Below are 12,718 nucleotides of genomic sequence, written 5' to 3' on the forward strand. Positions count from 1 at the left end.
TGCTATGAACATTTGTGTGCAAATTTTTGTGTAGACAAATGTTAAGACTACTATACTTTTTAGTTTTTATTTTATTATTGTTTAGATTTTTTTCAAATACATATATTTTTTATTTCAATAGCTTTTGGGATACGAGTGGTTTTTGGTTACATAATGAATTGTATAGTAGTGACCTCTAAGGCTTTAGTGCACTCATTACTGAGTAGTATACTCTACTGTTTTAGAAGGGTATATACATATGCATAGAAAAATGTATAGAAAATTACCACTAGGTAATTGATTCCTGGTGCATTACTTTTGCAAGGCACTCAAACTTTTGTGTAATTTAGAAATAAACAGGAAATAAAACAGTCAACAAGAACCATTATGTAATAAAGTACTACTACTCAATCGTGAAGATTGTGAGAATTGTGAGTAATTTTTGTTTATTTCTTGCTTGTCTATATATTATAAAATTTTACACTTATACTTTTTGCAGTAAAGAAAAATGTTAAGAGTTTATACTAGTTTGTGAAGTACAGATGCTCCTCAATTTATGATGGGATTACATCTCAACAAACCTATCTTAAATTGAGAATATCTTAAGCTGAAAATGCATTTAATACACCTAACCTACTAAACATCATAGCTTAGCCTAGCCTACCTTAAATATGCTTAAAACACTTACGTTGCCCTACAGTTGGGTAAAACCATCTAACACAAAACGTATTTTATAATAAGGCCTATTTTATAATAAATTGTCACATATATTAATAATTTATTGAATACTGTTCTGAAAGTGAAAAACAGAATGTTGTATGGAAACTCGATGTACAGTTTCTACTAAATGCATATCACTTCCACAACATCATAAAGTTGAAAAACCCTGAGTCAAACCATTGTAAGTTGTGAACTATCTGTATTTCAAAAAAAAAATCCAAGAATTTTGTAGCTTTAGGTTCATGATTGATCATTGAAACAAGTGATTTTTCTCCTTTTTTAAAAATAATTTCATTTACTAATTACTAACATCACCAGAAATGTAAAATGTGCTCTAATCTCACCACTTCAAAAATAAAAATAGATAAGGAAGCCAGCTTCTCCATTTGCTCATCCAGCCTCATCCCATCCCAGAGTTTGACAATCTGTATATATCTTCTTCACCTTTTCTCTATGGTTGTACTGACTTATCTATCTATCCATCCATCCAAACACTTGCTTATATTTTAAATATATATATAAACAGTAGAACCAAGCTACAAATACTAACTTGTCTTGATTTTTTCTCAATTAAAATATATAACTTACAGATTATTTTCAGTTTTTAGCGTCATAAAGAATTATACAAGTGACCATCCTTAGGTAAATAGGGTAGATTCCAGAGTGGCATTTCTAAGTCAAAGAATTATACAAATTTTAATACAAAATTACTTTCTAAAAGGAATATGCCATCCTGTTAGATGAGTTGGTCTTATCTCCTTATGTATATATTTATTTATTGGTGAGTTTGAGCTTCTTTTAATAATTTTGTTCTTCTTTTTCTGGAAATTCACTCTTCATGTTGTCAGGCTGTTTTTCTTTTGATTTGTTTGTCTTGGTCATAATAATTTGCAGGAACTCTTTGTATACTAGTGATGGTCACTGTTTGCTTGGTTATATATATTGCAAATATTTTCTCCCGGGCTGTCATTTCATTGTGAACTTTTTTTTCTTTCCATGAACCTAAGAGATAATGTTTCATTCAAGTATTTTTATTCCAACTTGGAAGCTGATGATCTTTATTGACCTATAAACAAAACTACATTGAAATATCTTAGACTTACAACAGAAAAAAAATAGTTTCAGTATTCAATCACTGAATTTAAAATGAAGACTTTTGAAGCCAGATCTCAAAATGTGTATATATGTGTGTGTGTGTGTATATATATATGTATTCTTTCCCGATTGCCAGTGTGAATCATATGTGTGTGCATCTTTGTGTGTGTGTACATAGATATATACCATAATAATTACATCACCCCATTGTCTCCAAAGTCTTTATATAGGTTTAGTATCTCTCACTGACTATTTTTAAATATAATTTTAAGCATATGTGCTTTGAAGTCAGACAGACCTTTGTACAAGTTCCAACTCTGTCATTTATGAGCTAGTGACTTTGTGCAAGTTCCTTAACCTACCTAACCTCTGTCTCCTTAACTATAGACTATAAATATAAGGGTTACTATATGGGGATAAAAATTATATAATTCACATTGAGCACAGTGTCTGTCACATAATAAGCACTTAATACATGTTATTTTTGTCATCATCAACTGCTAGTCCTCTTTCCGTGGATAAGGATACTACTAAGTAGTGACATTCTGAAACAGCCACAACAAATGACAAACTTCTAGCCCTCAGAAAAACCTCCAGATTCCTCACCCAAACAGCATCCTTTCTCAGGCCTTAGTGTCCCATTTGACACTGTAAAGTCAAAGCTAACCTGCCTCTCAAAACTGTTACTGCCCTAGCATTCCTGCTCCAGCATTTGCCCTCATGACTTGTGTTCTCTTCCATGGAGTTTGTCAGTGACAAATAACCAAGTCAGCTCACAGAACCACGCTGAATGAACAGGGCAGCAGTTTGCTGCCAGAAAAGTTCTTGTTTTTTGTTCTTTTCTTGTTAATCTAATTAATTAGGAAAGAGAGATTCAGAAAATGGTTGACACTGGCAATTAACAAAGAAATATAAAATCGAAGAGAAAAAGAAAGGAGAAGGTATGCTACTATACTCCTCACTGAATCTCCATGGCTCTAATATTTACCAGAGTGTGTACATAATTTCAGGGTTCTTTCTTCTTTCTTTCTTTACTTTTTTTTTTTTTTTTTTTTTTTGAGACAGAGTCTTACTCTGCCACCTAGTCTGGAGTGCAGTGGCATGATCTCGGCTCACTGCAACCTCCGCCTCCAGGGTTCAAGTGATTCTCCTGCCTCAGCTTCCCAGGTAGCTGGGACTACAGGCATGCGCCACCATGCCCAGCTAATTTTTTTGTATTTTTAGTAGAGATGGGTTTCACCATGTTGGCCAGACTGGTCTCAAATTCCTGACCTCAGGTGATCTGCCCACAAATAAGCATTTTTTCAAGCCTCATATGACATAATAGAAATACCTTAAATTCCCTCCACCTTTAAATAAGTCAGGAATTCTCTTAGGAACTAATCTCTGAGGATGGATAAACCAGTTCAGCTGAAATTCAAGCTGACCCAGATTCAAACTTTAACACAAAATTTCAAACTTTTGAGATGGAAGAAGAATTGAGATAATTTGTTATTATGTTGTTGGTGGTGGTGTTATTTTACAGTCCATAGTTTCTGCCAAAGATAAAGCTTTGTGATTACAAGAGAATTAGCTCAAAGTATTTTCTAGGCAGGCTGAAATTAGGGGATTGAGTGAATTTTGCAGAAAAGCAAGGACATGAGATGAGACCCAAAATAAAGTTTAAAAGAGTTTACAAGTCATTATCCTTGGATTTCACTGGTACTTGGTTCTGTGATGAAGGTGACCTCATTCGACATTGGAGATTTGTATACAAATTAAATTTGAGAAGTACTATTAGAGGATAAGACAGAAAGTTCAAATTGATACAGAGTTCAGGACACTTCTGTGCTGGCTGACCTGAGCCACCTGAATTAGTTTACAGAGTATACAATGAGCTTGACTTGTGTATAATGTAGGTTTGAAAGAGTTCATGTTGAAAGGCCTTTTTAATGAGCCCAAAGTTCTTGACTTAGATCTGCTTAGGTGTAATGCTCTCCTTAGATTCACAAGGAGGAGGAAGAAATTTCACTAGTAGATTGATTGCACTCATTTAGAATCCCAAAGTCCCCTCGGGTTCTAAAATCCAATTTACTCATTCAGCCATTCCACAAACATTTGTTAAACCCCAATTTGAGCCAATGTTGGAATGGAGCAGGGCAGATTCCTTTGGTGCTGGCTCGGCATGGTGGCTTATGCCTGTAATCCCAACGATTTAGGTGGCTGAGACGGGAGGATGGCTTGAGGCCAGGAGCTTGAAACCAGCCTGGTCATCATAGTGAGACCCTTGTCTCTACAGAAAAAAAAAATAATAATAAATAATAAATAAATAAATAAAAATAAAATAAAACACGTTCCTTCAGTGCCTAATGTAAAGGAAAAGAAATAGTTTGGTAGGTCACTGAGTAAGAATAAGTAAATCTCTTGTGTATTCCAATAGCCAAAAGCTGTGTCTGACTCTACATTTGCCTTTCAGATAAACAGTTTTGTTATGCAATTCAAAACACAAATCCACTGCCATTGTTTTTGGAGTAGGAGAGGAAAATAATCTGAGAAAGCTCTGCTTGAAACTTTTAAATTAATAACAAATGTTAAACTCTATGAACTTTAAAAGAAAAAGACAATCTATGATTTTTCAATTAAAGAATACATTTCTAAACAAATGGATTTGCCACAGGATTTTTTTTCCGTGTACTACATTCATGTAAACGTACATCACCCATCGAGGATAACCACGTTTCATAACAGGAGGCACAGCCACATGCTGAATATGATTCCGATACAACTCAGCCTTTAAAAAAGAAGCAGATGTCTCAAATTATGACGATAGGTCTGCTGAGAAAAAACTAGAAATTATATAAACAATGTATATTATTTAAGGCAACTTTTTTTGCAAGCTAGATAGAAAAGCAAGTGCGTGGTAGGTGTAAAAGGTGACGACACAGCATGCTTAAATAGAACCCTTGCAGAATCTCCAAACTACTGATTTCCTTGCTTCCACACAAACCTGCAGCACCGAACACCCCATCCACCTCTAACTGTGCCAATCTGCTGACTGTCTGGAATAAGCATATTTCTTTAGAAACCTGTGAAATATGCTTAAATTGAATTAAGGTTACCTTCTAAACATTATGGTTCTTGTTAAACTTTGGAACCTAAAAGAAAAATGGACTTAGATTTTTTTTTTTTTTTTTTACTGTAGTCACTTGAAAACTATTTTCTTTAAGTAATTTATTTTCCTGTGAACTTTTGAGAAATTGCCAGTTTACTTCTAATTATCTCCTCAAGGTCAGGGAGCATTTCTGCTGTTTCTCCTGTTTTCCCCTCCCACAGGTGCTGGGTTAGTGCAGAGGGACAGGCTAAGGTCAAATTGCCTTCAGCAAGTGCATTTACTGCACTGGAGCACTTAACTCCTTAGGTTAAGATTGGCTGCCCAGCTGCCCTTCTGGAGCCAAGGTTAATGCATTTTTGCATGTCTACTTAAACTTAAAACAATACCTGGCCCTAAGCCAGTGCTCAACAAACATTTGCTAAATGGAGATAGAACCCGATGACTTGTTTTTTTGAAACTAAACGTAAATGACTCTGAAGGAGATACTCATGAAACATATCTTAATGAAAAAGCAGGAATACCTGGTTTGGTTTGTAGTCACATGAAAGACCAAAGCAGGAAGATCAGCTAGCACCATTTTGTCCTTGGACAGACGAGGAAACTGAGGCTCAGAGAGGCTAAGGGATATCACAGGGTTATTCAGGACAACCCAAATCAGTACCTTGAATCCCAGACCCTGTGCCTCACCTCCTCTGAACGCCAGACTGGTCCATCCAGCTGCCAAGAGCTCCATGTAGTGACTGAGGTGCTGCTTAGACTAAACTTGGCTCCCCGACCACCTCCGGTTAGCTTTCCCCCTGACTGCCCCATTTAGTAACAGTCACTTCACTTCTCAGGCCCCAAATCTAGGAGTCGTTCTTGTTTACTCTAACCTCCACACCCTATATGCAGCACACCAGCAAGTCCGTGTATTTCTACTTACACCACTTGTCTCAAATTTATACACCTCTCACTAACTTTGTCTGAGCTGGATGGGCTGCAGTGGCTGTGCCTGCCTTCACTCTTGTGCCTTCAGGTCCCTCTCAGCAGGTGGAGCCATCGGTTCAAAATGGAAATCTGATCATATTATTTCCCCTGCTTAATCTCCTCCTCACTGGAACCTCCCCTACCAGTGTCTTTAAATCTCACACAGAATCCAAAGTTCATACCATGGATTACAAGACTTTATGTGATTGAGATTTGTAAAGTGAGTGGATAGTGTCCTTTGGAGGGACAATTTCCTTTCATTCCACTTCAAAGTCAGAGGAGGGATCACTGGCCTCAGATACTTGAATTTCTTGCCAAATATCAAGAAAGAGTGCTTTTCAGAGAAAGAATTAAAGAGGTGGGAATGACCAAATACCATGAGGCTGACCTTAGTATCAAGTCCATATCATTAGTTCCAGGTACACATTACAACCTTGAACAAGGAACCTGTGCCAATAGATGCTCTCAATATGCACTGTTAGAGCTCCTTGGGATGAAGACTGTGTCTGTGCATCTTTAAACGCTGAGAGCCTGGCACAGTCTCAGGATGAAATTGGGACTCAATACATGCTCATGGGATGGAATAATAAATGACAAAAAGTCACACCTATCTGTGACATGCCTCATCACACAGTGCTGTAACAGTGCCAAGTTATTTGTAGCTGCTTCTGCTAGTTACTCTCAGCCCACACTGAGCTGTTTAGAAGAGAACAGGCAGAGAGGGCCATTGTCAGAAAACAAGATACTTATTTCGTCTGCCAAGCACAGGCCAGAACTGTCATTAAATGCCCCTCTCCAAAACAGGGGGTCTAGTGAAAATTTTTGGCATTTGGTCTTTTGCTGTCTTCCCCCTGGCACTTTCCAGATGTGAACACCACGGTATAATTTCACGTTGTGGTTCTGTAGACTGTGTTACACAGCTCTCCCAGGAACACCAATTCTGAAGGTGTCAGTATTGGCCCACTGCAGACTAGAGAATTGAGTCTCAAAAAAAGGTCAAAGAACCCAAGTGGGGTCCCAAGCATGCTAGAGTGCAGATTTCCAGCCTTTCAAACCTTGTGATATCCTGTTATTTGTTTACTTAGTATTCCTGTCCTTTCCTTACCTCCTCCCTGCATACAACTGTTCCCAAAAGTGGCTCATATCATGATATTTTTTCACGTTAATTTAATTTCACACCGTTTCTTGAAATAGCTGGTGATACCCTGTGCCTGAGCATCACGGAAGGTTTATAAGAGCAGGCATTAGACCTCATAACATCTGTCTGCCCTAATCTCTTCATCAAAGCTTTAAACAAGCTGCCATCACAGACAGTCCTTTCTCAATGGATGGAAAATATTTCCGGAACAATATTCAAGCACTCCATCTTCCCGTCAGAAAACTAATTGTGGCTGGCTGATAAACCAGTATGAAAAAATCAAATTTAAATGAACCAAATTTAAATTTATAAGAGCCTCATTTAACATGCAATTAATTTTATGTCTATAATAAAGAGAGTAAAGCCTCTGGTCTCCCTGAGGAATTAAAGAGGCTGATAAGAGAATGCTAAATGCTGTGCCCCATGGAAATGGGATAACATGATTCTCAAACACTGTCATCCTTTTGGTTGCATAATATTATATACAATATGTTCTATTTCAGGGAAGTATTAATTTTACTAAAATTAATTTTTTTCTGAGTATTCATAGAAATGTGACCAAATGGTTAGAGCTGAAACATAGGCTGTTGGTTCCTGACTCCCTTTTCAAGTTCTTATTCTCTCCTTTATATTACCTCTTCAGTCTTTATAGCTTCTAATGTTTTTGTTTCTTCCCCCAAAATGGGGAATAATAGAAATGTTAGAGCTCAGCTATATTTTATGTTCCTTAAACTTTGTTCCAATTAGTAAAATGTTGAGCAAAGGCTTCATTTGCTAACCCCTTTATATTACTATTAAAACCAACATTTACATTAAGATGGGGTTGGGGCAGTCATTTATTTCTGATTTAAACCATTCTAATGAGTTTTATGTGTAATAAATGTATCTCTGGCTCACTATAAGCCTATTAAGTGATCCAAAACATAAACATTAATTTGCATTGTTCAAGAAGAAAAACACTAACTGTTGGAAAGAAGCTGCTTTTTATTCTAAACTTTGCTTCTGGGTATTGCCTCATACAAGTTACTGTGAAGGTCGTTCCTAAGTATGTATTTTCCTGTGAGAGTGATAATATTCCTGAAAAAGTTCTAAGACTTTTCTTGTTGGGGGAAGTCAGCCTTTGATGTAATTTTAAAACGTTCTAGGGTCAATTAGCAATCATTGTATTCAAAGCATTTTTGAAACTATTCCAATTCTATTTTTTTAAAGTAAATTCTTGAAAGAAACCAAACTTCAACTCTTTGAATACTGCTCATATTTAGATTTTGGGGTTTGTTTCCTGCTTCTGCTCCCAGGATTGAAGGGCTCCCTTCAGAGGCTGCAGCTGGAGTATGTGGATGTGGTCTTTGCTAATCGACCAGACAGTAACACTCCCATGGAAGGTAAGTTAAGAACTTTAATAAAATACTCTAGAATTCTTGATTCAGTTTGAGGACTTACTCTGCTCACAGTAGGAAATGAATTGTATTCAGACTGATTGAACTGAATGTGGAAAAAAAAAATATTTCTGACTGATGCCTTTTGGCCTCAGCATTTACCCCCAAAACCAATGCTCTGTCTGCTGCATCTTCTTATTTGAAAGCAGTTGAAGGCATTGGGTTTGTGGCTCCCGCTGGTTACAGTGCTCACCTTTTCCAGGTTCATTTCACTTTCATGATTTCATCAGCTAAAACAATAAAGTTAATTGCAAAGGGGCTTTATAACACAGCCATCATCATTTCACAGTAAATCCTTTGAGGGTCTTCCTATTTTCTAATGGCTCTAAGTCTGATTAGTTTCCAGTCTGTGGTAGCAGTGCTCAGTGGTGCCACCAGCAGGGATTCCACAGCAGCGACTGCTTCAAAGTAAGATTCCATTGCAGTTTGATTGTTGATTCTCAAGGAGCTGCAACATTTTATCGCCTTTCTGTTATAACTGTTTGAGGACCACAGTTTAAGCTTCTTCCTCTGGAAGCTTTCAGAATGTTTCTAAAACCAGATTTTCTTCAATTTACATTTATTTACGGAACTTGCTAGGATGTTTGAGGCAGAAGATAGTTTGAGAGGATGAGGATGAATTGAAAAGAATGTTCCAGTTAACTGAAGTTCAAAATCACATGGATTATCACTTACCTGAGGTGACTGAGAATGAAGATATTTGAGAAAAAGAGCAAAAATGAATATTCTGGTTATTTGAACAATATGATATGGATTGCCACTTTTAAAATAATTAGAATAGTTTGATTCACATGAGATTACACTGAAGGTAACTTTGTCCTTGATGATTCAAAAGGCAGGATCTTGTAATAAACCAGATTCTGTAAAGAGTGATTCTTGTTATAGGGTTATAGAAGGGTTATAGTAATGGAAAAGTATAAATGATTGACATATTATAAATTTTTCTAGGTTGTATTTCTGACCATAAAAAAGTTATGGAAATTATTTTCCTTGCCATTTATCTCATTCTCAACTACAGAGAAATGTAAAATATATATATTCTTATATCTAACTTTCTCCTACAGTTTTCTTCTTTCTTGAATCTGGGTAAAATTAGGAGTTTATTATAAACAGTATCAGTGTTGGAAATTTTCCATGGAAATGGACATAAATCTGCATATTTTTTGTCAAAGCAAAGATTAGGTGTTTGATAAAGCAAATCATAAGCATAAGAAGTATTTATTGCAAGGATAATATGATGTCATACAACTCTTTTTTATTTTTTATCTTATTTTTCCATAAGTTATTGGGGTACAGGTCGTAGTTGGTTACGTGAGTAAGTGCTTTAGTGGTGATTTGTAGGATTTTGGTGCACTTATCACTCGAGCAGAATACACTGCTCCATATTTGTAGTCTTTTATCCCTCGCCCCTCTCCCACTCTTCCCCCCAAGTCCCCAAAGTCCATTGTAGCATGTTGATGCCTTTGTGTACTCATAGCTTAGTTCTCACATATCAGTGAGAACATATAATATTTGGTTTTCCATTCCTGGGTTACTTCACTTAGAATAATAGTCTCCAGTATCATCCAGGTCACTGCAAATGCTATTAATTCATTCCTTTTTATGGCTGAGTAGTATTCCATCATATATATATATGATATATATATATATATATCTCACAGTTTCTTTATTCACTCATTGATTGATGAGCATTTGAGTTGGTTCCACGATTTTTGCAATTGTGAATTGTGCTGCTGTAAACACGCATGTGCAAGTATCTTTTTCAAATAATGACTTCTTTTCCTCTGGGTAGATACCCAGTAGTGGGGTTGCTGCATCAAATGGTAGTTCTACTTTTAGTTCTTTAAGGAATATCCACACTGTTTTCCATAGTGGCTGTACTAGTTTACATTCCCACCAGCAGTGTAGAAATGTTCCAGTCATACAATTCTTAATGACACATGAAAACAGAGCACTAAAGTTATTTAGTCTGCAAAAGTGTCAAGTAAAATGCCATTTAGTGAGGTCTATGAAAGACTGGAATTGCTTCACATTTTAGGTGCCTAGTGACTATTTCCTCTTTTAGACAGTGTTCTTTGCAACTATACCATGTACAGGATAGCAGAACATCTAAAATTTTTAAGGATTTTTTTCCCCCATCTTACCTCTGCCTTTTATTTTTGGAATATATTGTAGGAGTCTCTCAAACAGAAAACATAATTTACATTACATTTATAGAAGAAGGAGGAAATCCTCAATTAGGAGTCAAACTATGTGACACCAACAAGATAATGATGTCTCTTGTATCAATATTTATAATATGTTGAAATTTATTAAAAGAAATCTTCAAAGTGTTTTAAAAAATACTTTTGCTGCTGTCTGGTGGAGTTCACAACATTGTTTAGCCTTTGTGGGAATCAGAGAAAATTTACATTTTCCCCAAGTAGTTTCTTATATACAATTCCACAAAGCGGAATGGGAAGCTATTTTATCATGAGTCATTTTCCAAGTTCAGAAGCATAATGAAGAGTGTCAAACAATGGAGATTTGCCACTTGTTGATAAGGTCAAGGCACATGGCATTTTGTAGCACAGCAGCAATCAATCACCTCATGCTGGAATGTAGCCTGCTTCCCCTCACCAGCAAGAGGAGACTCACCCAAGCAGGCCAATCAAGTTTTGAGGCTTCTTCTTCTGGGAGGACCTAGCAGGGACGTTCCACAGGCAGCTCCTCATGCAGGACTTGTTCCAGATTGAAATAGCATCCATGTGAGTGTTTCCTAGCTTTCAGAAAATGTTTATCCTCAAACTTAGTACACGCATTTGTTCCAAGGTGGGTCTACTGGAACAATCAGAGTTTGATGTAAGTCTCTGGGAACACATCTATACATATAGTCTTTTCTACTTTACTGTGCCAGGGGAAAGTACTGATCTGGGAAATAAAGAAGCAATAGGAAATAAAGAGACAGGACTGTCAGGTGGACTTGGGTACGTTTGGCACCCTAAAAATGGGGGAAAAATAAGGTGCCTGTGTTAGTTCTGGATTCCATGTTGTTGAGAGTCACCTTTGCAACAATTTTGTAAATCACACTGTGTATGTATGGGAATAAAGCTGTACATGTACAATGGGGGTATACCTTAGGAAGGCTATTAGTGTTTCTAAAAACATGACAGAAGTCAAATGTTATTTATAATCAAATTACCCTTGAAAACACTGCAGTAACTCTGTTAGTCAATGATATTCTGTTGGCTTTAATTAATTATTCAATTTATTTTTCAAATGTGGTGAAAAAAATCATCACTAGATAGTTGTTCAACCTTTTTATTTTTTGGTAGAGGCAGAAAAATCCTTAATATCAAATGATATTACTTTTTTCTCGTTTCAGCAACTCACATTGGCTACTTTAGGCTCACTTGCATCCATTTCTGTTTAAGTGACGAAACAGTGGTTGCCAAGTATATATTGTGGCGTATTTATATATTAAATCTACATGTATTAATACTATAGACCCTTAGCGTTTGTAAATCATTTTTATTGATTTCAACCATTATTTGTCAACTCCATGGAGTCACAACACATGCTGACATAATTTTGCTGAGGCACCTCTTTTAAACACAGGGGACATAGCACTTTCAAATGAGTTCAACCCAACTCAGTGCTTGCTCTTATTTGTCACTGATTACCGAGTAGAGTAGTGTTCAAGAACTTGGAGACACTGAGAGTCTCCAGTCATAAACTATGCAAATGTCAAGGGTCATGTGTGTGCCCACAATGAGCATCGCTAAGACACGTTTTAAACAACTTCCATTTAAACATTATTAAAATGCCAATTGCATTCATGTGATTTCTACCATGAAATGATGTTAATCGGGAACATTTTAAAAATAAACCAAGATGAGTTTCAGCCAGTTTCTACATATCGTATAGCAACCATTTGAGCCAGAAAAAGATTAACTGCAGCATCTTTATAATATATTGGCATCATATATCCAATTAGTTGTTTCCTTCCCTTATTTCTTAGAAGATCAATAGACAAAAAGTGAGTCCTCTCAAAAGAATGGCTGTAAATTCCAAAGGTGCAATCAGTGGAGAAAGGGGTGAGACACTTCATTCGCAATCTGCAACCCCATGGAATACAGTTAGACATTTTCAGGCTATGGGAAGATGTTCCTGACAACAGAGGGGAGCTTGTGTACTTTTTCCTCTGTCCCTCTTGTTTATTTTTTCTGGTTCACCTAGTAGTAAGTCATTTTTCTTTCACAGCATCTGTCATGCCATCTGTCTCTGCTACAATATCTGGCAACGATGGTATGT

The 12,718-nt window shown here is 36.5% G+C and overlaps 1 protein-coding gene across 4 annotated transcripts in view; it reads left to right on the forward strand.

Moving 5' to 3' along the window:
• KCNAB1 (potassium voltage-gated channel subfamily A regulatory beta subunit 1) overlaps positions 1-12,718 on the forward strand; it is a 498,217-nt gene that overhangs the window by 427,602 nt on the left and 57,897 nt on the right. For all 4 annotated transcript variants that reach the window (XM_045386728.3, XM_005546175.5, XM_005546177.5 and 1 more), the window contains one exon: positions 8,285-8,371. In XM_045386728.3, coding sequence (XP_045242663.1) covers positions 8,285-8,371 — 87 coding nt within the window. The remainder of the gene's footprint in view (positions 1-8,284; positions 8,372-12,718) is intronic.

This window comes from Macaca fascicularis, chromosome 2 (genome assembly GCF_037993035.2).
Source record: "Macaca fascicularis isolate 582-1 chromosome 2, T2T-MFA8v1.1".
NCBI classification, from domain to species: Eukaryota; Metazoa; Chordata; class Mammalia; order Primates; family Cercopithecidae; genus Macaca; species Macaca fascicularis.